At 41.4% G+C, this 26012-nt stretch overlaps 1 protein-coding gene across 2 annotated transcripts in view; it reads left to right on the top strand.

Annotated features, from left to right (window-relative positions):
* Positions 1–24695, top strand: part of rnf213a (ring finger protein 213a) — a 33205-nt gene extending 8510 nt beyond the window's left edge. Inside the window, exons 18-67 of one of the 2 annotated variants that reach the window (XM_038701120.1) lie at positions 170–343; positions 500–652; positions 738–1357; positions 1512–1671; positions 1752–1969; positions 2873–3010; positions 3124–3288; positions 4352–5639; positions 5758–5939; positions 6052–6207; positions 6300–9908; positions 10000–10124; positions 10477–10587; positions 10667–10791; positions 10874–10996; positions 11095–11156; positions 11334–11487; positions 11565–11706; positions 11807–11998; positions 12100–12230; positions 12328–12485; positions 12587–12793; positions 13121–13308; positions 13447–13567; positions 13703–13803; positions 13906–14088; positions 14282–14448; positions 14554–14656; positions 14755–14869; positions 15052–15259; positions 15388–15584; positions 15702–15824; positions 15928–16038; positions 16658–16900; positions 16989–17064; positions 17207–17241; positions 17351–17451; positions 17537–17693; positions 17919–18093; positions 18592–18686; positions 18821–19072; positions 20215–20347; positions 21104–21187; positions 21282–21462; positions 21694–21895; positions 21987–22064; positions 22162–22359; positions 22621–22710; positions 22888–23066; positions 23384–24695. In XM_038701120.1, the coding sequence (XP_038557048.1) occupies positions 170–343; positions 500–652; positions 738–1357; positions 1512–1671; positions 1752–1969; positions 2873–3010; positions 3124–3288; positions 4352–5639; positions 5758–5939; positions 6052–6207; positions 6300–9908; positions 10000–10124; positions 10477–10587; positions 10667–10791; positions 10874–10996; positions 11095–11156; positions 11334–11487; positions 11565–11706; positions 11807–11998; positions 12100–12230; positions 12328–12485; positions 12587–12793; positions 13121–13308; positions 13447–13567; positions 13703–13803; positions 13906–14088; positions 14282–14448; positions 14554–14656; positions 14755–14869; positions 15052–15259; positions 15388–15584; positions 15702–15824; positions 15928–16038; positions 16658–16900; positions 16989–17064; positions 17207–17241; positions 17351–17451; positions 17537–17693; positions 17919–18093; positions 18592–18686; positions 18821–19072; positions 20215–20347; positions 21104–21187; positions 21282–21462; positions 21694–21895; positions 21987–22064; positions 22162–22359; positions 22621–22710; positions 22888–23066; positions 23384–23540 (12446 nt within the window). In that variant the 3' untranslated portion in view covers positions 23541–24695. The remainder of the gene's footprint in view (positions 1–169; positions 344–499; positions 653–737; positions 1358–1511; positions 1672–1751; positions 1970–2872; positions 3011–3123; positions 3289–4351; positions 5640–5757; positions 5940–6051; positions 6208–6299; positions 9909–9999; positions 10125–10476; positions 10588–10666; positions 10792–10873; positions 10997–11094; positions 11157–11333; positions 11488–11564; positions 11707–11806; positions 11999–12099; positions 12231–12327; positions 12486–12586; positions 12794–13120; positions 13309–13446; positions 13568–13702; positions 13804–13905; positions 14089–14281; positions 14449–14553; positions 14657–14754; positions 14870–15051; positions 15260–15387; positions 15585–15701; positions 15825–15927; positions 16039–16657; positions 16901–16988; positions 17065–17206; positions 17242–17350; positions 17452–17536; positions 17694–17918; positions 18094–18591; positions 18687–18820; positions 19073–20214; positions 20348–21103; positions 21188–21281; positions 21463–21693; positions 21896–21986; positions 22065–22161; positions 22360–22620; positions 22711–22887; positions 23067–23383) is intronic. The other variant, XM_038701111.1, reaches the window with a different exon arrangement.
* The last annotated feature ends 1317 nt before the right edge of the window (positions 24696–26012 follow it).

Here is a 26012-nt window from a genome sequence, read left to right as displayed (position 1 = left end):
TAGAATATAATGGTTAAAAACAGAGTGCCACCCTGTCATGATCTTTCATTTATCAGCAAACACCCTCCAACAGTGGCCTGGGCTCCATTCATGACATCATGGCATAGGTTAAGAATTGTAATCATTGACATGGGTTTAGAAAAAACACTTGACATCTCTGTCGTTGCAGGTGCAGAAGAAAAGGTGATTGAGAAACTCTCTCAGGATGCCAGGGACAGAATTGCCATAGCCATATCATCATTCACAGCCATCAAAAATCAGCTGGTCCGTGGAAACGTTAAGACCAGCCTGCTCAAAATCATTTTGGAGAGGAGAAATGTCTTCTTAGATCTGCTGAAGATCGGTAATAAGAGTCTGCTTGTCATTAAAGATTTCTCAAAAAATGTGTTCAACATTTAGTAATAAACGTGCTTATGATGCTTATTTCATTTAATAGTGTGCGCTAGCCTAATAGAAAAATAGTGACAAATGACATGTATGTGTGATTTGATATCAACAGATTGCCTCTCTGAGAATGAACAATACAAGGATAATGGCAAAATGAAGAGGCTGTTACAGTGCAGACAAGACGAAGTGGAAGCTGTGTACCATGAGAAGGAGCTTGTGGACGTCTTCTTAACAATGAGCCGCAAACTTGAGGAACATATCACAGGTACGGTGGTCGTGTCAGGAGAATCAGTCAGTTTGGTTTGATCATGCAAACATGTAACACATGTTTTATTTAATCTCCGTGATAGTTGATGTTGCCGACATGGAAGAGAGACAGCAGGTCAACATTGAGGTCATGCCTCTGGACCATTTCATGGAGGTTCATCAATTTGACCAAATGCCCTCCCCCATGGCTGGTGTTGTCACCTACTTCAATCTGGATGAAGAAATTCGAAACATGGCAGAGGACCTATACACCTTCAGAGACAGTTACATATTCAAAGTGTGCTGGGAGAACCAAGCTAAACTCCTGGCTGCTGCAGAAATGGAAGAAGACAGTCCTGATGAATGTGAAGTAGCGGACATTATGGCAACACCAGAAATGATACATGATGACATTTTCAAGCCTTGCTTTGCTAATTACAAAGATATTTACACTTGTCTGAAGAATGGCAGTATAAGCCTTGAGGAGGTAAATCATCTCTTCCACGCTTACAAGGGCAAGTATGATGAGCTTGCAAAGGACCTGGACATCATGTGCAGAGTTGATAAATCTACCGACAAACAGTGGATCCACAGCAGAGTTCAACAGATCGAGCAGTACCACGAGCTTCATCTAGCTGTGGCTTCAGCTGAAATTATCATGAAGGTCAAAGAGACGCTTTGTCTTCAAGGGGACTTTAGGGTTTTGGAGACACTCACAGAAGTTGTAAGTGTCCATGTTTGGAACAATGTATATTGCATCCCAAAATATTAGACATTATGTGAAAATTCATCAGGCTGAAAACCTTCCTCTGCATACGACATGTGCATCCTTCTGTATTTGAAGATGTGTACAGATAACTTTTGTCTCCTCCTTTCAGAATCATGCAGCCTTTCAGAGAGAGCCTCTCAATCGGATTGACAATGACTTGATGCAAGCAAAGATGGTTCTGGTGGACATCACTGAGCCCCGCAGAGTGTGCCTACAAGAGCTGGGACTCAGAGGACACTTTGTAAAATGGGTAAAAGACGCACTTGAAGGTAAGAATAGTTATTATCTTCTGTAGTCACAATGTTAATGTGCAAAACGCTCATTCACAAAATTCATAAAATCTTTTCAGATATAAATGAGTTGAAGGTGTTCGTTGACCTGGCTTCCATCTCTGCGGGAGAGAATGACATGGACGTGGATCGTGTTGCTTGTTTCCACGACGCTGTGCTCGGCTACTCTTCTATGCTATATGAGCTCAAACCAGACTCTGATTTTCATGTCTTCAAAGAGGTGCTCAAGAAGCTCTGGAGAGCTTTGGAGAATGACAGCAACCTACCAAAAAAACTGGTAAGAGGGCACCTTACTAATACGAGTACTAAAAACTTCATCATGATAAAGTATGACAATTCAGCCCTTGATCTAAAGATTATCCTACGGAGAGTACACGGCGAGTCTATTTTTGACAGAAGCCGCGTAAAGTAGCAAAGAGCATATTAACTGGACAGGAAGTAAGACACAGAAAAACGGCATAGAGAATCCGGTCTATTTTCGAACTAAAACACCCTTTGCTGACGAACTTATATGAACAATAAACACAATTAAAACAGACAACAACAAATCAAGGACAAATTAGCAATTCAACAAATCTGAACAAGTCTGCAAAATTAGGCAGACAAAAGCTCTGCTTCTGAAATGCTCCTTGTGGGTTATGAAGCAGTGCAGAGGACAGAACCAAACTGGGTTGCATAAAGATGTGCCTGGTATAGAAAAACAAAAAGGACAAATGAAGTCAACAACATCTGGCAGGCATAACACTCTGCTCCTGAAACGCTTCCAGTGGGATTTTGCAGCCACAATGCAACGCAGCCGTGCCCTGTGGTATCCCCTCGTTACTGTTGATGCTAGTATAAATCCACAGACTGTTGGGAATGCTTGATGAACATTAAATCACTTCTAGTAGATGGTTTGGGGCTTTCTGCTTCTCTGCTATATTCTTCTGGGCAATTTGGGCAAAGTTAAAGTACAGATGACTCAAGACATTGAGATTGTTTTACTTGCCTTACTGGTTAAGATCTTGCTGAAGGGAAAACATCTCTCAAATACATTGATGATAGATAACCCAATTAGCAAATTAACTACAAAAACTCACGTGAATGTTATTATAATACAGTGAGGGTACTCACTGTTTGCTAACCCTAACCCTAATTGTATACCAAACAGCACAATTAACAATATTATCTTCTTTTGTAGCGGGACAGTGCACGCCATTTGGAATGGCTGAAGACTGTGAAGGACAGTCATGGGTCAGTGGAGCTGTCCTCTCTTTCTTTAGCTTCCGCCATCAACAACAAGGGTATCTACCTGATCAGTGCACAAAGTGTGAAAAAGGTAAATAATAAAAATCCAAGATGACGGCCAATGTGCATGCAGCACAGAGGTTGTTGCTGAGAACAACGTTCTAACAAAATGATGTATGATTGTGTTTATGTTTTTCAATCTAGTTGAGCCTTGACACTGCCCTGAAGCTGCAGATTCCTGAGGAGCATGATGAGGGTACGCAGATGCGCTGCTATTCTCTTGAGGACCTGCGGGAGCTGCAGAACAAGCTCATGCTCATGTCTGGGAAAGGGGATCAAGGGCAGAATGAAGTTGATCACTTTGCAGAGGTATATAGAATTGTTATTACATTAACAAGTCATTTTGTTTAGCCTGGAAGATAAAATCCTACTAGTACTACCAATGCTTCTACTACTATTTCTGTACATCTACTGATGACAACTATTATAAGAATTTTTTCAACAGTGATGACTTGGTTTTACTTAAAGGTCCAGTGTGTGATATTTAGGAGGATCTATTGACAGAAATGCAATATAATATACATGGCTGTTTTCAGTGGTGTATAAAGACCTTGCATAATGAACTGTTATGTTTTTATTACCTTAGAATGAGCCATTTCTATCTACATACACCACGAGTCCTCTAACATAGGATGTCGCTAGTTGGCCAAATTGTATCTAGATTGATTTTAGAAAGTCTGGAAAGCAAAAACCACATGAAATGCGCTCTCTGCAAATCAGATGCATGCTTCAACTTAATTTGAAATGCAATTTCAATCAGATATCCACAGTTGTCACAGTTCAGATGCACTGGCTGCTCAAATCAGATTTCAGAGTGTCTTTTGCGTCCCTCGCAATGCGACACATACAGATTATATCAAATTCAGAGTGACAAAAGTGCATCAGAGCAACTAAGCAGAATCCATGCTGCCTGCCATCAGCAATATAGTAGAACTCCTCCTTTGCTGAGTTTGTCTGGTACAACTGAGGGGTTCTTGACAATGCAGTTATTAAGAGGGTGATATGATGGATCTCCATTTTTCATGCATCACTTTGGACTCACATGCATATGTAGTTACTCTAAAGTCTTTACCACAGCAACCCATGCAGATAGATTGGTAATGTCTGGACAAATCCAATCTAATCACTTGCAAATAACAGTGCAGACAGTCTTTCTTAAAGATCTGATTTAAGAAACACATCTGATTTGCGTACAGTCTGAACAAATTCTAAGAGATTATTCAATGCCTCATTAATTAATCATAATTGTCTTGGATTTTATTTATGAAATTGTTTTCCATGTTCCGGAGCAAGCTTGTATGCCTCCTGAATGAAATATACATACAAAAATGATACAAAGTTGCATGTGACTAGGTTTGTATTTATTTTTCAGGTTTTTGCCAGTGTTCAAAGACTAGCTGAGGCATTCATTGCCCTCTACACTGCTGGAAATCCTCTGTTCAGACACTGGGAAGCACAAATAAACTGCTCTTTAAGCAGTAAGGAACCGAGCATTATGATGGACTTCAATCTGGGCAGTGTTGTCAGTGTTGTCATTGTGGAGGGCAGCATAGAGGAGCAGCTTCCAGAATTTTGCAGGAAAATGGAGAAATGCTTGGAATATTGGATGGGTTTTGTGGACAAACAGAGATCCCAGCATTACTATCTGAACTACTATACAGCTGAACAGATTGTCTACCTCTGCAGTAAGCTGATTCAGCAAAATGTAGCCAATGTGGAGGACCAAGTTCTCATGATGCTCTCGTTCGTCAAGCCAAATTGCACAGCCTCAGACTTGAGACAGGTCTGGCATGAACTCCAGTATGAAATCCTCACCAAACCACAAGAGCTAAATGAGGACATTGAGTTCCAGACTTTTGTTGTAGTGCCAAGAACTGAGCTGGGAGAACCAGACTTCACCAGTGAATTGAATTTTCTGCCAAGTCTTGTGGAGCAAGCAAGTGGTTCACAAAAATTTGATCTCATATGGAATGCTTACATGAAAGACATGAAGAATTTTCTCCCGCACATTCTTGATATAAAAAATCTTGGCAGACTGTTAGAAATACTAGCCAACAAAGAAGATGAAAGTGAAGAAGATGAAAGTGAAGAAGACATTTCTGATGATAACACTGGGAGACTTGTAATGAGGCAGCTTCCTAATGGCTTGGACGCTGGAAATCCAAACCTCATTGTTTGTCCGCATGATGACGTCTTGACATCTTGCATCTCCATTTACATGAGTAGCGAAGAAGAGACACTTCCCACCTATGATGAGGTCCTCTTGTGCAACTCCTCAACACCGTACGAACAGGTGGAGCTATTCCTCAGACGCTGTCTCAGTACAGGGTACAGGGGACAGAAGATATACTCTCTACTGTATGGAGATCTGCTCACTTATGATGTGAGCTCCAAAGTTGAGAACTTTTTCCAGCGTATGAAAATGCAGAGCAGGAAAGACTACAGACTTGTGATAATCTGCAGCTCGGAAAGAGAACATGCATACCTTCCTTCAGCCTTCAGCCAGTATAGATTGCACATGGTTCCCCAGGAGCCTTTCGTGAGGATCCAGAGGTACCTCCACAAACACTTTGTTGTCCCAGCAGATCAATGCAGTGCTGCAGCTGCATTCAAAGATCGACTGTGCGTTGGTGTCGTCTCTTCCAAAAGGGCTGGTGTTGGTGTGTAAATATTTATAGTAATATAGTAGCAATTTCAAATTGATACATTTTACTGATGGGTAATATTTCACTCAAAGATTAGTATACCTGCCGTATTTACCTTTTTATTTAATTGCAGGTAAATCTCTCTACATCAAGAGGCTGTATGAAAAACTGAAGCACTCAACCAAAAAGCCATCAATGATGAAATGCATTCGCTTGATTGAACCTAATGTTGATGAGAATGTCATCCTTCAGTCTCTGTTGAACACACCCAAGAGGAAGGAACTCATGATGTTCCATTTTGACATCACATCATCGGTAAAGGGTCTCAAATTAATACTTAGCTTAGTGTAATATAACTTTGTTAATAGGACAGGTCTCGAAAGCTTACATATGGTGTTAATGGACTATATTTTCTGTGTTTGAAAAGGTGCAGAAAGGTCTCAATGAGTTTCTTTTCAAACTGTTGATTCTACGCTATTTGATGGACTCTGAGGGAAAGACGTGGAAGTGCAGCGACAAGCAGCTGTATGTCATAGAGATTTTAGAGCCGACTGTCAAGTCAACCAGAAATGCTTCACGGCAGGTAAGAGTTTTTGCAAGTTTGGCACAGTCACTAATCATTTGTTTTAAAACTGTTGCTTATCCTGTCTTGTGTTTTCATCTCTTTCTGCATAGGCTCAAACTGTGAACAGCACATTCACGGATGTGTTTCCTAATATTTTTTGCCGACCACCCAAAGAGGTGCTAATGCTAGAGATGAGAAAGCAAGATGACCCTACCATTGTGAGCCCTGACGACCCACTGATGGATGATGAAGAATTCAGGAATGAAGCTTTTCAGCGGCCATACCAGTATCTCACAAGGTTTCATAACCACAGTGATCTCGATGTGTTCACATATCAGGGTGTTGAAGGGTCACACGTGGAATGTCTTCAGATGCTTCTCATGCACTGTGGCATTATGGACCCATCCTGGGCAGAACTGAGAAATTTTGCATGGTTCCTTAACCTTCAGCTGAAAGACTGTGAGACATCTGTTTTTTGTGATGCCACATTCACTGGAGACACACTAACTGGATTCAAAACCTTTGTGGTGGACTTCATGATACTAATGGCAAAGGACTTTGCCACTCCATCACTCAGCATCTCTGACCAGAGTCCTGGCAGGCTGCAGATGGACCTGACTGGTGTCCGAGATGAAGACTTGGCTCCTTTTTTGATTAGAAAGAGATGGGAAACAGAACCACATCCATATATCTTCTTTAATGATGACCACGTGTCCATGACCTTCATTGGTTTCCATCTTGAGCCCAATGAACAAAACTCTGTTGATGCCATTGAGCCCTCCTCTGGAAGGGTGATAAAAAAGAATGTCATGGCAAGGGCATTGTATGAAGGCCTAAAGCTACAAAGAGTCCCTTTCAACATCGACTTTGATGGCCTTCCAAGAGGGGAGAAAATCGAGCGAATCTGCAATGTCCTTGGTATCCAGTGGCCTCTTGACCCTGATGAAACATATGAGCTCACAACTGACAACATACTGAAAATGCTGGCAATCCATATGCGGTTCAGGTGTGGCATCCCTGTCATTATCATGGGAGAAACAGGGTGTGGTAAGACAAGGCTCATCAAATTCCTTTGTGAGTTGCGCAGGAGTGGAGTGGCCACTGAGAACATGAAACTGGTGAAGGTGCATGGAGGGACAACTTCTGAGATGATTTACACCAAAGTCAGAGAAGCGGAAGATATTGCTTCTATTAACAAGCTAGACTATGGATTTGACTCTGTTCTCTTCTTTGATGAGGCCAACACTACCGAGGCCATTAGCAGTATTAAGGAGGTCCTCTGTGACAAGACAGTCAGGGGGGAAAGATTGACACCCAACTCTGGGTTGCAGATTATTGCTGCATGCAACCCTTACCGAAAGCACACAGATGAGATGATTCAGAGGTTAGAATCTGCTGGCCTTGGGTACAGAGTTCGAGCTGAAGAGACAGATGAAAAGCTTGGGTCCATCCCTCTCCGCCAGTTAGTCTACAGAGTTCAAGCGTTGCCACCAAGCATGATCCCTCTGGTGTGGGACTTTGGCCAGTTAAATGATCACACAGAGAAAATATACATCCAGCAGATTGTGCAAAGAGTGGTTGAAAACAAAGAAATTGGCCAAAATAACATACAATGGATCACTGACGTCCTTTCATCTTCACAGAAGTATATGCGGACAAGAAAGGATGAATGCAGCTTTGTGAGCCTGAGAGATGTAGAACGCTGCATGCAGACTTTTGTTTGGTTCTATGAAAACCATGTCATGTTGTTAGCAGAGCTTGAAGAATTTGAGAGTAAGCTAAATGCTGAGAAGAATGAAAGGCATCAGAGACAGCCTGAGGTCAGAGATCCTGTGCTCTGGTCCCTAGTCATGGCCATAGGAGTGTGCTACCATGCCTGTCTGGAAAATAAGGATAAATACAGACAGAAAATCAGCAAAAGACTACCATCAGGATACAGCCAAGCAAAGGTAATGCAGGAAATCTCACTCATGCAGGATTTACTTTTGAGAGGTGTGCCAATGGGGGATACTATTGCAAGAAACAGTGCCCTCAAAGAAAATGTCTTCATGATGGTTCTCTGCATTGAGCTAAGAATCCCTCTCTTCTTAGTTGGAAAACCTGGAAGTTCAAAATCTCTGTCTAAAACTCTGGTGGCAGATGCAATGCAGGGCCAAGCTGCTCATTCTGATCTCTACAAAAGACTTAAACAGATCCATTTGGTGTCTTTCCAATGTAGCCCTCACTCAACACCAGAAGGCATCATTAATACATTCAAACAGTGTGGGCGCTTCCAGGAAGGAAAGAACCTGAAAGAGTACATTTCAGTTGTGGTTCTTGATGAGATTGGGCTGGCTGAGGACTCTCCAAAGATGCCACTGAAAACCCTCCATCCACTGCTAGAGGAGGGATGCATTGATGATGAGCCATTGCCACACAAAAAGGTTGGATTCATTGGCATCTCCAACTGGGCTTTAGACCCTGCAAAGATGAACAGAGGCATTTTTGTCTCCCGCGGTGACCCTGATGAGAGGGAACTCATCAAGAGTGCTGAAGGCATATGCAATTCTGATGCAATGGTTTTGGAGAAGGTCAGGGATTTCTTCCAACCTTTTGCAAGAGCCTACTTGAACATCTGCCGCAAACAAGGCAATGGATTTTTTGGCCTACGTGACTATTACAGCTTGATTAAGATGATTTTTGCAGTGGCCAAGGCTTCTCAACAGAAACCCACAGCAGAGCAAATCGTGAAGGCAGTGTTGAGAAATTTCAGTGGCAGGGATGACGTGGATGCCGTTACTGTCTTTACCAAAAGACTGCAGATTGCACCCAACCTGGAGAACATCACTGCCATTGAGTTTGTGAGAGAAAACATTCAGGCAGTTGGACAGGAAGAAGAATGTCGGTACCTGCTGGTGCTAACAAAAAACTATGCAGCGCTTCAGATCCTGCAGCAAACCTTCTTTTCAGAAAATGGTCAGCCAGAAATAATCTTTGGATCCAGTTTCCCAAAAGACCAAGAATACACACAAATCTGCCGCAACATCAACAGAGTAAAGATCTGCATGGAGACAGGTCAGACCGTTGTGCTCCTAAACTTGCAGAACCTCTATGAAAGTCTCTATGATGCCCTCAACCAATACTATGTCTGCTTGGGAGGACAGAAGTATGTGGACCTTGGACTGGGAACCCACCGTGTGAAATGCAGGGTGCACAAAGACTTCCGGCTAATTGTCATAGAGGAAAGAGAGGTGGTCTACAAACAGTTTCCGATACCTCTCATCAACAGGCTGGAGAAACACTACCTGGACATCCATACTGTCCTTAAAGCTGACCAGAAGAGGATGGTGGATGAATTGGAGAGATGGGTTAATCTTTTTGTGTCTCTCAGCAGTCAACACGCAGCTGCAACTCAGACTTACAAGTACCAACCGCCAGACGTCTTCATTGGCTACCACTCAGACACGTGTGCTTCTGTGGTACTTCAAGTAATGGAGAAGCAGAAAGCCAGTTTGGAGAACTCAGATCCTGAGAGGAGAGTGCTGGACGAGGCTAAACTCATACTGCTCAAATGTGCAACACCAGACTCAGTGGTGCGGCTCAACTGCACAGGCCTTCCCAAAGTGGAGAGCGAATATCTGGCCAGGGTCTACTTTGAAGAGCAGAATAACAGCTGTTTGGCTGACTTCATTCTTGCTCACACAAGGCAGGAAGTCCATTGCTACTCCTCCTTCACAGAGGTAACCCTAAAATTGTCATACAATACCAGTTTAAAAAATAGTGTTGGAAGTCCTTATAAGTAACCTTTAAAATTGCCATTTTAAACCACAGGTGACAACATTCTCCAGACTTCTAACAGCATCTGACTTGGAACCACTGGAACAAATGTTTCATAGTGTTGAGCTTCTCTCACTCCAGCAGTTTGACACAGAGCACTCCTTCCTGAAGAAGATCAGGTTTGTTGATATATTGGAGAACGTATCTTTTTATACTTGATATTAGTTAAGCTTGTTGGTATTCTCGTATAGTAAAAAGCAATAAACAAGGCTATGAAAATAGTTACTTTTTTGGAAAAGCATTTTTAGTAAACCTATACAAAAGATGAACAGAAATGTTTTCATGTCAGAGGGCAGTTATTATATTTTATTAGATAGAAAGATATTTTAACATCTGCATTGTTACAATATTTGTAAGGACGTACTATAAGTTCAGAAAAGCATTGAATAATTATTAGCAAGTATACATAACTGGTGTGATTTTTGAGGTGAGAATCTTAATCTAAACATAAAAATCTCTGTTTTCTTGTAGGAACTTTGTCACAGCTGGAAGCAGTAACACAGGACCCTGCAACAAGATCCTCCTCATTCAGTGCGATTTTGATGAAGCTTCTCATAGTTCCAATGTCATTGCATCTGCAAAGTAGGTCCAACATTTCCTCTCTATTGTGTATGCACCTATGTGTGGTTTTGCCATATTGAGTTTTGCTGGTTGTTTTTAGGTATTCGTCCATAAATGAAATCAACAAGATAAGTCAGGAGAGCATGGGAAGCAAGGTGTTTGTCTACTTCATCTCCAGACTGCCAAGAATAGAAGGAGGGACTTCTTACATCGGCTTTCATGGAGGTGAGGTTACTACAGCTTGTGAATTTAAATGTTCGTTCGTTTGAAGAATATAGAATAATCTAAGACATGTTCACATTTACAGGCCCATGGAGATCAGCTCACATTGATGACCTCAGGCGATCAAAAGACATTGTTTCAGACATCAAAGCCTTGCAAAACATGACAATCAGTCAGATGTTTGAAACAAAAATGAATCAGCCTGAAGGTAACAGATTGATAAATAAGTGATATAATTTCCTCTTTAAAAAATTTCTACACATAAAAATGTTTTGTGGCACTAAATTGCAAAATATTTATTTACAGCCATGGAGGTGGATAACATGTACACTGAGAATGAGCAGGAGGAGGCAGAGGTAGAGGAAAATGTGAGTACAGACAATGTATCTTAAACCAAAAATCTACATTTCTAACATTGGACATATGGGCATCAATTTTAGAAAAAAAAAATTCTTAACTCCGCACACTGTTGTCTGACAACAATTACATCTAATTTTATTCTGGGTTACTTGTGACCAGTTTTTGACCACTGTGTCTTGCTGCAGGGCTTAGATAACGTTGTGGATACAACAGCACTGGTGCGGAGCTGTGTGCAGAGCGCAGTAGGCATGCTGAGGGACCAGGTGGAAAGTGGTGTCCGCAGTACTCGGAGAGTTGAGATCCTGCTGACACTCCTCAGTGACAATGATGAAATAAAAGGTAGTAACAACAACCTTTTTTTCCCTGGATTTCTTTTGTTGGAGTTGCAATGCTCATCATGTTATCTTACTCATCAGGTGAATTTCTGCAAACTGTGAAGAGGCACCTTCACTCATTGCTGGCAACTCATGATGGTAACACCTTCTCATCCATCAAAAGCAACTGGGTCATTAAAGAGGCCTCAAACATTGATGCCTTGCAAGAAGGAGGCACCTTCAGGTGAGCGCTTCAGCACAGAATGCAAAATTTCAGTGTTTGCACTTTTATGTATTCCTATTTTCTGGAACAGCACTGTTAACTTTTTGGGGGGTCATGACAGGCAAACCTTATGGAAGCGCGTTCAGGCTGTCGTCATTCCCCTCTTAGCGCAGCTGGTGTCAGTCATTGACCGTGACCAAAACTTGGACATCCTGCTAGATAGTAACTGTGGAGAATCACTCAAGAGGCTGTGGTTAGATATCTTTAGCAATGATAAGCTGCTGGAAATCCCACACCTAACCCTGGACAACAAGTAAGTGGTGGTCATAACTGCACTTTGCATAAAGGATACCAAATACTTATAATACTCTTTACTTTGCATATTTAAACATGTTCTTATTTTCTCTTTCACAGCTCTGAGACAAGAACAATTCTTGTACAGAACTACATTGCTCAAGACAGGAACATGAGCTGCAGCATGCCCTTCAGTTGGAGGATCAAGAACTACCTGGAGGAACTCTGGGTTCATGCACGTCAACATGAAGGTAATAGCCTATTATTAGTTATTCTTCATAACTGAAATATCTCTACTGTGATGTTGTTGACTTTTTGCTTATTACATTAAATGTATATGTCTGTCAGGTCACACTCAACACGAGTTTGATGAGTTCTTTTGGAAGACACCGCTGGGACGATACATCGTGAAAGCAGACCCAGTAATGCAGTCAGAGTTTTTTCACCGCTACCTTCAGGATTTCATCTCCATGACGATGAATGTGACTAGTCAGGAAGATCTGAAGGTTTTTTTTCTGCATTAATTGAAGCCCCTCCTACATTCCAGGCTACATCTGTATGATGGTGTGTGCATGTATAGTCTAATGCACATTATTTGCTTTTCTAGCTTCTGTGTGGGGCCTTGAATTGTTGTGTCAATGAGCTGAGATTGCAGCTCGATGCCACAGATACGGCAGTATCTCTTCCATGGGTCCATGCTGCTTATCATGAGTTCAAGAACCGACTGCAGAACCTCTCCAGAATGATCTGCCTTGAGCCCCAGGTGACCCAGGACCTCCTGAAGAATCCTCATGCCAGTGACAGGGATGAACTGGTGAGCCTCAAAAGACTATTTAAGTATTTTAAATAATACTTTTCTTTTTCCACTTTGTTCAAGGTTTTTGAATTTGGCATGTATGATTTTGACTTTAAAGAGGTCATTTTATGCTCATTTTCAGGTTCATAATTTTATATAGGAGTTGTACCAGAATAGGTTTACATGGTTTCATTTTCAAAAACCGAGTGAGGCATCTCACTTGTATTTGATCTTTGTTGGGAGTGTAATAACGAAAAGAGAAAAAGTCCAAAAGTATAATATTATATTATTTTTGCTAATATTTGCTACTTTTATTGTAGTGATCATATTCCCCCTGTCTCCAAGGTACTCGATGTGTATGCTGCGTTTGCATGTGTGGAGCACCTGGAGCCTACACTCCTGGACACAGACGCCCAAAGACAAGCCTGGCTCAGACAGGTCAAAAAACTCCAGGTTCCCATTGAGTTGATCTGCTCGGAGGACAGTGTGAGACGCTATGGAGAGAGGAGCAAGGTGATCGTCTGTAGAGTCCAGTAAGTAAAGCTTAACTAAAAATATTGAAATGGTCCAAGTTGGACAGTTGTAAGGGCTGAAGTTTCTAGATTGTCTTTAGATACTACTTTAGCTGTGTTGAATTGGATGGTTATTTGTTTGCGTTTCTTTGTTCTTAGAGCTAGATGGAATCGGATTTTTTCTCTCTCCCTTTTTGTGGAGCACATGTTGTTGGGCATTGAGGAGGTAGAGAAGAAGCTGACACCTTTAGTTTTGGAGCACACTAAAGGACTTGGCCAGGTTGGTCTGGGTTCTTTGCAGTAACAGGAATTTTTATGAGATGAATTCAATAAAGTACCAAAAAACTGTATCCACAATAACCACAAAAATTCCTCCGCACATAATAAAATGTATTTTGTCTGCTCTTTCATCAAGATACTGGAAACAAATTCAGACCTCAAAACTCTGCAGTCATTTGAGGCAGTAATCGGTTTGCTTAAAACCTGCAAAGATGGAGCAGTCGAACGCATCTTCAGGTAGAAATTCAGTTTTCTATCTTTTGCATTTATTTTAAGAATCTCTTCTACTGCATTTTGCCTCTACTCTGTGTCTTCACCTGTTGTTTATGTTTTATCAAGGTTTGGCCTTACGCTGTGCCCAGTGTGTATGGGAGACCCCCAAGATCCGCTCTGCCTGCCATGTGAACACATCTACTGTGTGGCCTGTATCAAACAGTGGTTGTGCCCCGGTCAGATGTACTGTCCGCTCTGCATGCAGCCAGTTAACGACGACTTCCCCATGGTTCCTTCAGATGACATAAGGTTGGTAACTGGATGTGGATTAGTTTGTTCTTCCTAAAAGGCACAGATATGGTGTGGTTCTTTACACACAAACACACACAAAATCCTTTGATGCGTCCTGTGATGTTAGTAGTTCCTTCATACGATATAGATAAGATATGCTGTGTGAAACTGGTTTGTTATAAATTGTAACTCTGTCTCTTGTTTTGTGTAGGATTCTTATCAATCAACATGCTCAGTTCAGGAAGCAGGTTAATGCTTTCTTCATTGACCTGGTGTCCACTGTGTGCTTCAAGGACAACTCTCCCCCCTGTTCAGCTATCATTCTCCACTTGCTGTCCTTTCTCATGGTGGAGGCCAACACCGTCCCCATTCTCAGAGGTAGAACTATACCTCTAACTCTGGTCCCTTGTCTGTGTGCACAACCATGTAATTTCTTATACACGGTTTGTCACCTCTGACCATTGTTTTTTGTTTGTTTATCAGGTAATCGACAAATTCTGACAAAGGTGCTCTCACCGTTTGATGACTCTGTGGATAAAAATCCAGTGGTTCGGTCGGTAGTGCTCAAACTTCTGCTGAAGTACAGGTGAGCTGCTATGGTTTCGTTTTGTATAAGGCCGATTTATGTACACTCCTAACATTTTTACACTGTTTCACATTTTTGTATTAATTGTGTTTCTGAAGCTTTGATGAAGTGAAAGGTTACCTGCAGCAGCATCTCGTGGCAGTTGAGCGGAGCAACATCTTGGAGAAAACAGACAAAACTGAACTCTACTTGTTGTACATTAACTGCCTGGAGGTACACATGAATGCAGACTCTTAAACTATATATTGGAAATAAAGCCTTTTTGTGTTGTTCAGCAACGCTTGTTAAGATAAATAAAATGTAAATACACTTAACGTACATGTGGACTGTAGTATCATTGTGATCCAACTTGTTTTCATAGGTTATATTAATGTTTTACCTTTTCATTTCTTTAGGATTCAATGTTTGAAAGGTTGCAGTTCAGGTCTGTTGCAGACCAGCAGGTGTGCCTGCAGGATGAAAGTGCCTTCCTGACTGACTACCTGCAGTCACATGGTCAGTCTGCTGAAACAGCCACTGTGGACTATCTGCAGCAGGTGGCCAGAGTGCGTATTGACCTGGATATGGTTGCTAGCCTCATTGTGGAAAAACTGAGAACCGCAGGTGCGTAATTTTGATACATTTCTCACTTACTGTACAGTCATCAGTGACTTAAACATGTAAGTACATTTATGATTGGTGTGTTCGTCTTACCAAAATGTCTTTTGTCTTTCTGTTTTTAATCATACCAGAGGCTCAAGAGAGTGGTAAAAGTGGAACCACAGCCTTCCTGACCAGTGTGATGAAATTGTGTAGGTTCAGTGGAAACAACTGGTATCGTGTCTACTTGATCCGTAAGATCTGCAGCCAACATGGACTGGAGTTTGTCCAGAAACTCCTCACAATGGATAACATGAGCTGGCTCTTCCCTGAAGAAGTCCTGCAAAAGGTTCAGTTATGGCCTCATTGTGATTTTCAGTGTTGGTGCCCAAATGAAGGCAAGTTTGTATTCAAATTTAAATTTAGCAGTAATAAAATTGTGTCATTACATATTCATTACATCCAGAGTGAAGAAGCCACCCAAATAGACCAGTATCTTGTGTGTGGGGAAAACTACAAGACGATCAGAAATGCTGTCGCAAAGGGACTTATGGAAGCCAAAGTGGATGGACTGGACCAGACTTGTGAGGTAATGTTACTTCACTTTCCTGTTGTTAACACAACATCAGGTCAAGACTTTGCTTTTATGCATGTTTACATGGGTATCTTGTTGCTTATTTTTTTCTTCATAGGGGTGCAGATGCTTACCGCAGCGTACAACAGTTTATCTTCTGATGGCGCTGTACAGAGAAGTCACCACTCTCTACAGAGAAGCCAATGCTAGCTTCCATCCTAAGCCTGAGGTAGATGAAGACCAATTGAGCTGATCTTATATAATCTGTTGTGCTTGTTGACTTGAACTTGTATGTTCTTTTAACCAAACTCTGGTGTGGTTTATTGAGTGAGAACGCAAACTGAACCATCTAATACAAACAAACATAAAATGTTTTGGTTTTTTTTCCCAGAGAATAAGAAGACAACCAGCAGTTAGTTGCTCAGAAGTCAACCAGTTAACCAAAGAAATCTATAGTGTTAACTGATTTGACAGGGTTACACACAGTAGCTCCGCTTTAATGTAGACAAGCTGCAGACCTCCAGTCTCTATTCATTAGTCACTGTAACTTACACTGTATATTTCCAGCTAAAGTGAGGCTTATTGTTGACCCTTTTCTCCCTGCTCTGCTTCCTGCCATTCACTGGTCTTGTGACGAGTTGTGCATGCCTGCCGAGAATTGCATGTATGCCACGGTTCCTCATGGGTCTTTTCTAAATACTGTTTAAAAATGATATTATATTCTATGTGTGGTTCATCAATGGTGATTTTCAAGTTATACTTTTTTTATTCAAGTTATATTTTCCTTGCAATTGGGACCGTGAATTAAATCTATCAAATACCCATATATAAATATTTTGTACCTACAGCAATTGGAAGCCCTGGAGGCCTACATCCAGACCTCCAAATTCCTTGCTAGCCCAGAGATGAAGGCCTTCGCCCGGGCTCTGGTGACCAACCGACTCGGGCCGTTGGGTGTTTGTCCCGGGACTTCTGGTGCTCAGTGTGTGTTGGTGGACTTAACTGTTCACCTTGCTGCTGTCTTGCTCTGTGGTACCCAGGGGATCTTAGCTCCCCTGCAGCAGCTGGCAATGTCACCAGCCAACATGCAGGTATGTATATTGTCAGCTGCTGTCAGTGTTGGCAAATAGGCCTCTTCTTCTTCAAAGTGAATTGAGTGTTTTTTATCTGTTGACACAGGCAGCCTTCTTGCCTACCATGCCAGAGGACATGTTAGCAGTGGCTCAACAAGCTCTCGGACCGTTGCAGTGGTACCGTAAGTCACAGCCAGAAAAAAATGTTTCACTCTCAATTTGAAACATCATTGAAGATTCTATACAGCCACATACACTACTTTTATAGTCATTTATAATTTATATATATATATATATATAAAATATGATTTACTTTCACCATAGATTGTCCAAATGGTCACCCCTGCACAATTGGAGAGGTATGTTATGTTCAGTTCGACTCTGTAATGTGTGGTTTTTTTTTTGTTTTTTTTTTATAGTCTTCTTTTCATACTGAATTTTCTTGTGTCTTGTTTCTTTTTTTTGTAGTGTGGCCAGCCCATGGAAAGAAGTTACTGTTTGGACTGTCGTGCAGAGATTGGAGGAAGCAACCACCAGCCTGTGCAGGGATTTCATGTAGTTGGGTTGCAGTAAGTGGCTTATAAGTTAATTCAGGAGGAATTTAAATAGTGTATATTTCCTTTTACATTGTATTTATTATTTGTCTTCTGACAGGGGTGACCGCACTCAGACGGGCCACATCCTCGGCGACCCCAGTCGCAGGGACAATCCAGACATGCTAGACACAAAAAACATTTCCCCTGTTCCCTTCACTATTCTCCGCATGCTCACTCACATGGCCATGCTGCTCGGTGACTGCAGCCATCCACAGGTAGCTTGGACAAAAAATGAGGGTAGTTCTAATGAAGCCCATTTCCCAGTGCAATATATTCTTGAGTGTTTAAAGGTACAGTTGTATGGGACAGCAAAAAAACAACAACATGCTCACAAATAATGCAAACCCCGTCATTGTACTTTTGAAGCCCTGTCGATATCCTGCTGTTTGTGTTTAGGAGGGGGGAGTCTGGTCAGTCATCCACTTTATTTGTGTTTCTAGTTGGTCTCTAACATCATCAAGCCTCCAGTCCGCGACCCAGGTGCATTTCTGCTTGCTCACCTGCGAAAGGACATGGAGCGTCTTAACAGATCCCTGGGTAAGGGGACAGACGACACAGTCAGCACTGTTCATCTGCTCATCGGCAGCCTCCTGGAACCCCACCAGCAACTAAAATGTAAGGAACAAATCACAGAAATCCTACTGCAAAACCTATTATCTGCAGTGTCAATATTTGGAGAGACACATTCTTACCATACATTTCTACTGCTATTATCATCACGTCTATTCTTAAGATAGTGAAAGCTTGTATAAAGTTTTTTTTTTCTTCCCGAACCTTTTCCTAACTTGTTACTGTACAGCTGCTGGACAGTGACAGAAAATGGGAAAGTGAGGAGAGGTGCTCTCTAGTGGTCAGAAATTGTTGGGCATTATATGTAGTAAGTCACTCAAGTCAACAAATTCAGGAAAGGTTAGGATTGCCCTTTGCAAAGTTATTTCAAGCTTTCCAATTGGTCCAGGATGATATGGTAATGTAGTATCTTCAGATAGCTTTAACATTTTTTTATGTTTTGAGACCTGCCTACCTAGGCTACGTTTTGGCCCTCCCAAATATTAAACACTAGATTCACTGGATTCCCTTCTACTATTAAACCCAGCTGCTTTTTCCTTTCAGGGCCTGCTCCTTATAACAATCAGCTCTCTACCAAAGAGGCTAGAAATGGATGGGAGATGGAAGTGAGCAACGCCATAATCACACCTCAGCTTAAGGTAGAAATACTTTAGACTGTTCTGAACAAATAAAACAAACATACAATACATCTAATTTCAGCAAGTCATTCTGCCTGTATGTCAGAGATCTGCATTTAACATGTTTTTTTTTCCTTCTGTCATCTTCTCCACAGCACTTGGATAGACAGCTAAAGGAAGTGAACACATTCATCCGGGGCGACTCTCGCATCTCCGCCAATCCAATCATGAAGCTTGTGTTTGGTGATCCTCGTCTCTTCTTGGCCTCACTTCCCCAAAATTCTCTGATCCACAGTTCTGCCGTGTGGACCTGCAGGGAGAAAGTGTCTCTGCTGAGCCTCACCCACATTGTAGAGCAGAATGATGGCAAAGACACCCTGCCTGTGCTCTGGAGATTTCTGCACAGGGTAAGAAAACAGAGTCCGAACACGCAAGTCCTCTTTTTAAAAGACCGCAAAATAATCCTGTTTCCTATGTATAGCAGGTTTTGGAGAAGTTACTCCTAAACTGAAGAGTAAAACAAGTTGCATTTCCCTTTAAAATCACGTCACAATGCCAGTCGATTGCAGTGTTGCAAAATATACAGTTTCAGTTTGATTTATTTACTAGAAGAGCACTAAACAGTGTCCTCTTACTGCCCAGCCGCCAAATCCAGATAGGAGAAGATGAGTGAAACAAAATGTTAAAATGCTCATCTGAGTCGCCCTTAGTACTGTGTGCTCACAGCATTTAAGCTTTGAGCACACTGCCGTACCCCATTGCTGGAGGTTGTTAGGGCTGTATGCAGCTTGTGAAGAAGACTGCAGACACTACACAGGGCTGAAAAAAGTCCTCTGCATTTTGCGGTTTTATATTTACAGATAATTAACTTCAAATAATGCTGAACCCGATCATCAGTCCAAGATAATGCAGACAGAGCTCTTTATGATGGAGATAGAAATTAATTATTGAGCAGTGGTAGTTTAAATGTTTTTTGTTAAACATTTCTTATAAAACAGAATAACAATATTTATCAGAAAGTACCAGGTCTCTATCAAGGAATTATTGCGTCAGTTCATTATAATGCTGCGATGTATGTAACTTATTTTTGTTGTATACTAACATGACTACAGAAAGTATGATAATTTTTTTTGTGACACTTTGTGACAGCATGTCTAATCTTGTAGTCTCTTCATCATACAATATACTGGTTTATTGGGGTGACTCCCTCACTCTGGGTCTAATTGAACCACACTATTTCATTACTTCTAGTATGTATTTAGAATACAACCTTCATCTGGGCACTGAAAACCACAATGTGGAATATTAGTTGTGATTTATTATTTCTAAGTGTTTTTAAATGTATTTTTTATTCATTGAAGAAAATCTGACTTCATTGTTTAATGTTCCACAATTAGCAGGGATCATATATCATTTTGTATGCCATAAAATGGCCTTTTTGATTTCCACATGCTTTACCAGTGCGCAAAGAGCATTTAACAAGCCATTATCTAAACAAACCACTCAGGCTTGATTTATTTTAGTTAACTCTTTTTTTTGTTTGTTTTAGGAAGCAGAACTCCGACTGGTGAAGCACCTTCCCGATATACTCACACTCCAGAGAGATCTGGTCAAGAAGTTTCAAAACATCAGTGAGCTGACTTGTGGCACCATTGCTGAATTCCTCCACGGTCAGAAAGCAGGTACTGAAACTAACTGTCTACACTAGTGGTTCTCAACTGTATGACTCACTTACACAGGAGATACAAAGTTCCACGCACTTCCTGATTATGTTGGAAATGTCATGTCAATTACTGGCAACAAATAGTTTAAAAACCGCCAAGGAGTGAGTTGTTTTAACCTGGATGGAGACAATGATGGAGTATTGTTAAAGAGGCGATATGATGACCATTTTCAGGTTCATGCTTTAAAGTTCAAAAAACACGATTGTTCTCATACTGTACATTGCTGCATTATCTCTCTTCGCCCTCAGTCTGCTCTGTTTTAGCTTACTAAAAATCCCAGTCTACTCTGATTGGATAACTGGCCCACTCCATTGTGACTGGTCAACTGTTTAGAGTGTGTGTCGGGAAAAGTCATGTCCCTTAACATAACCAGCTGGAAGCATCGCTGTAGCTACAGGCAGGCATTATGTGAATATGTTACATAGTGACAGAGACAAGAAACGGAAGAAAAGGCTGAAGTACAAGCGAGGCGTTTCAGCCAGGTCATGAGCAGTGTTTAACTACCCAAGGCATTGGCTTTGTGACTTTGTGGACCTTTTGTATACACAAACACATCTATTTAACACAGTTAAAGAAAGGCAAAATCCCCAAAAGTATAATAGGGCCACTTTAAAAGAGCAAGCTCTCTTCCACACGTGAGAGCCACTAATGTGAACAACAGTGTCTTATTAAGCTGTTCATGTGTGTACACTTTCATTTTCATTATGTGCACAGATTCCCTGAAAGCCTGGTATGACCAATACATCAAAATCTTCCTGGCAACCTGGAATCAGCTCAGAGTGTCTTTGGCAACTAACGGTAACTACAAACAGTAACTATACACACAACTCACTCCAACTCTGGCCCTGTCCAGCTCTGTGATCTGACTTGAGTTGAAATGTTGTTGTCACAGGTGAGATTAAGATCCCAGCTGAGTTCTGCCAGAACGACTTGAACCTCAAAAGTGACTTCAAGGTGCTGTTACCACGGCGACAAGGCCCGGGCCTGTGCTCTACAGCCCTAGTCAGCTACCTCATCGCCCTGCACAATGACCTGGTGTACTGTGTGGATAAACACACTGGAGAGGAGACCAGGTGAGGGCGCTCATGCCACATTTATGTCACTTGCACGTGTTTGGCTGAAGTTTGTGAACTTCCCCAAATGCACACTACAGTACATTTGTGTGTTTGTTTGACTGAGAGATTGTTAACAGGATAGAAAGATAACTTTTTTAATAACCATGTAATCACCAGAAACCAGAAAAAAATCTTGTTTGCAGATATTCTGTCTCTCAGCTGACTGCTCTGTTAACCCCCCCACCCCAGCTACAAAGTGAGCCCGGCAGATCTGACTGACCTGCATGTGATTCGGTATGAGCTGGACAGGGACCTGATGCCCCTGGTTCTGTCCAACACCCAGTACAGCTTTGAGAGAGGGCAGGAGACGCTTCACGAGTACGACTTGCCCAAGATCCAGCAACAGATCGTCTCTCGCTTCTTACTGGGCAAACCTCTCATCACTCTCAACGTGAGCAAACAGAAAGCACAAAAATGACTCCTGTTTGTTTGGAAAATTAATAAAATACCATCTTACTCGTGCTCCTGTCCCTTTTCTGCAGGGCATTCCAACACTAGTGAACAGACATGACCGCAACTATGACATCATCCTGAAGGATGTAAAAGCAAAAGTCAAGCAAGTAAGTTGTGATATACGGTGAAGTATGTAGTAAATTAAACACGTTGCTGTGGATTTCCCCTCATGAGATTAAATGACCTGTGTCTGTGTGCCAACAGGAGCCTCTGCAGACTCTCACGCTGTTTGCCGTGGCTGGGGAGCTGCATTCCTACAGTGAGGTGTGTGAGGCCTTGTCCACGCTGGAAGTAGCCCTTGGTTTCCTCGCCATGACTGGGGGAGAGCCTCACATGCAGCTGTCCTGTTACCTGGAGGAGGTGCTGCAGATGGAAAACCAGATGGCTCCGCACATCCTCAAGGTCAGCCTATCTTGAGACACCGGTTATTTTATCCTGTTGCACGTTCTCTCGCTTCCACAGCATATACAGTCGATTGTGTTACTTTGTACATAAACAGGTTGCCAGATATGCAGTTTCTGTTATCTGACTTTTAGTGATATCATGCTATTCTTTTACTCCCTGAGTATTGGATTTAAACAAACAAGGCCTTAAATGGTTTGGGTCTTTTTTAATGTGCTAGACATGAGATGGAAGTTAACATTCTCCATGTTTTGCCCACAGGCCCTGAGCATGTGCTGTCTAAAGCATTGTGTGGCTCTGTGGCAGCTGCTGGCCTCACTCAAATCAGAAAATATGCTGCGGCTCAAGAGGGTAAGGCGTCACACAATGCTACCAGTATACAGATACAGAGGTAACATGGTATTATTATTCATAGTAGCAGTAGAAGGTATCTATGACTTAATTTTTCAATGTTGCCATTATAGATGGCTCAATAAATAAAGTTTGTAGAATTATTTCACTTATCTATGCATTCCCTGTGTTATTCAGGATCCATTTGTGGGAGTCTCAGAGAAGTACAAACAGGCCCTGGGTGAGGACGAGCACCGGCTGCTGACTGGCTTCTTCTCTAAGAACAGCGCTGACACTTTCCTTCTGGAGATGCATGAGTTCATGGTGCTGGTCCTTAAAACGGCAAACGCACCTGATATCTACAGGCCTGAGTGGGGGTAAAACATTTGTTTTAAATCAAATTATTTGTGATTTGCTATCTCTTGTAAATTGTATAAATTCTTAAAAACATGTCTAACGACGGGGGGGGGGGGCACACATTGAGTGCAATGTTTGCTCTTTGTTGAAACAAACACTATTATTAACTAACATAGCTATTAACTCACCATTTTATGTATCGATAACTCTTCAAAATTTACCTCTAGTACTCGGGCCTCATTTCAGTGGGCTAGAAATTTGTGTGTATGTGTAAGCGTGATGATTTGCAATAGCAATGTCAGATCACATGTATAAAGTGTGTTTTGTCTCTTAAAAGCCTGAAAATCACACTGGTGTCTTACATGGAGCGCAAAGACCTGGACATCCCCGCTGATGTGGAGGAGTTCTTCCCGGAGCAGATCTGCCTGTCTCAGTATGTTGAAGCCTGGAAGTTCATTGTGGCCTTCAAGCAGGAGCGTGGCCAAAGACAGTGAAAATGAGAAGAACATTTTTTTTGTCTTTATTTGATATCATCAAATCCCTCAGATTTGAAGTTTACAATCATGATAAATCGACAGTATTGAAGCAGTATGCATGGCTGTGTGATATAATCTGTATTTTACAGATATTTATGCAGGGGAGATGTGCCTTTTCAAGAGCACTAATGTTAAGCTTAAAAAGTCACAGAATAAGCGTGCAGTTCACAATTACAATTCACCTAATTGAACTTGATTTTTTTTTGTGATTATCTGTTTTTGTTTTGTATTATTTTCCTGAGCATCAACATGTACAGAGCTTCCATACAGTTGGGAGTCTTCTTGCTGGCACTTGTAATGTGAATTTCTCTGCCCCAAAGAGGCAGACAAACAATCTGAATTCTACTCAGGTACAAAATGTGGAACAACTCTGGGGACTTCAAATTAAACTGACCAAAATCACTTTATCAAGCATATAGCATCTTTTCACTTTGCATAAAGAAACTATTTTGTCATTTCCATAATGTATCACTGTTCAATCCTGTTGTTGATGTGTATGTAAAAGTTGCACTAGCCTTTCCTCTTAAATGACTATAAATTGTATTTCCTTATAACACAATTTATTTTACATTCCACTTTTGACTTTGTGTTTCATTACATTTTCTTAAACTCTTCATCAGATGTTAATGTACGTTCTGTTACTGTCTTACTTGCCTGATTAGCTATTTTTTATGGGTGCTTGGTAAAACACTGCTTCCAATAAAGTGTACATATGACCTTTATATGCTCTATGGTGAGACAATACATAACCATATGCAGGTGTTTCAAATGTGGCCTCTTATTCACCTAATGTTTATGGCTCCATGGTGTCACTGCTGCACCCTCCTCTTCCTGGCTAATTATTTGTCAATATGTTGCGGCAGTACACATATATTTTTGTGTACTTTAAATGTTTCCATCTGCCATCGTAGACAAACTGGATTATATCCTCAGTCAGATATATCAGTTGTCCTAAATCCTGTTGTCACAGTGGACTGTGACAGTAGAATATTTAGCCTGCTCTGACTCAAATCATTTATGGATAGGTTCCATCGGGTCTTTTGTCATTTTTATTTCCTCTGTGATGTTGCCGTAAGCTTAAAGAGTTCCACCTAAATAAAAAAAACAAACATTTTTTATTGTTTTATATTTCTGTGCCCCCATTGAAAAAGTTTATTAATAATGTGGCTGAATTATCCACAGATATGACTAGACCGTTTTCAATGAAAGTAGTCTACCAAAGAAATTTGTTAACACATTTTTGGTAGATCTAAATTAAGTTTTACTTGGTACCTTATAATTCCTTTTATGTGTGTACAGTTAGAATGTTGTCTTGTTACACAGTAGATTCTCAACTGCATTGCTTCTGTAGGTCACAAGTAAATTACTCTCCTATTTACATGTTACATCACTGCCAAAAGCCAACAGAGCCTATCCATGATGGAGAGCTCAGGAAATGGCTGCCTGCCTAAGGTTACGTGACTTTCTGACCCTCTGTTGGTGGGAGCTCAATGTGTTTCTGATCAGACTGATGGAAATGATAAAGACAAGACAGCCGCAAGACTGCTGCTGGACAGCTCCTTAACTTAATTTCCTCTATACCAAAGCAGCGTTTAGCATAACAATGACAAATGGAAGCATGCGCCTGTGAAAGTAAACCATGCCAGCGACCCACCCTCTAGTAGTCTGAAGTACAAATGATATCCATATAGGCATAGGCTGTAGAGTTTCCAGCTTTCACCCAAATACCATTAATGTTTTAGTTTATCTCAGTGGCAATGGTAAGGATGCATCTATTAAGCAAAGAATCAAATCTATAAATCATGATGAAATACTGTAGATAAGGCCCCAATTGCAGTCGTTGACAGATTAAAAACCGGAGTTGTCAGCCACCATATTCCAACAGGCTAAGGTGATGCTGACATGAGCTATCTAGCCAATGTCCTCACCGCTCATTAACAAACCCAAAGTACTGTACATTGGGGTTAATAAACACACCCACAAATGGGTCACGAGGCGTGATTTGCGCAACTCTGTCCTGTAGAACAAGCCTCACTGAGCAAGCTCAATCACTTTCACTTCCACTTCTGTAAGCTTCAAAGCCACCATGCCCATGAAACAAAGGGAAGGACACAAAGGGACCAAATTCTCTGCCCTGCTCTCTGTTTCTTGTCTTTGTGTCTTGATGAGGAGGAAAAATTACTGTGCATCGTGGCCCATATTCAGTGATATTCATGGTTGGTGGACAGTTGGGATCAGTTCACAAGCATGAGGATGTTATGATTAAAAAGGCCGGATAATGATGTACAGAAATTATCACATTTGGTTTGCAGCTACAGTATGTTAGAGTCATGGCTGTCTTTTTAGAAACTTAGGTGCTGTGTAGTCTTCAGCAAGAAGACTTGGTTTGTAGGCAAATACAGTGACAGTATGCTCCCCTCCTAAAAACTG

The sequence above is a fragment of the Micropterus salmoides genome, unplaced genomic scaffold, assembly GCF_014851395.1.
Source record: "Micropterus salmoides isolate LMB-PRFRI ecotype aquatic unplaced genomic scaffold, ASM1485139v1 Ms_hic_scaffold_10, whole genome shotgun sequence".
NCBI classification, from domain to species: domain Eukaryota; kingdom Metazoa; phylum Chordata; class Actinopteri; order Centrarchiformes; family Centrarchidae; genus Micropterus; species Micropterus salmoides.
The sequence above is the reverse complement of the archived record's forward strand: the minus strand, read 5'-3'. Positions and strand labels throughout refer to the sequence as shown.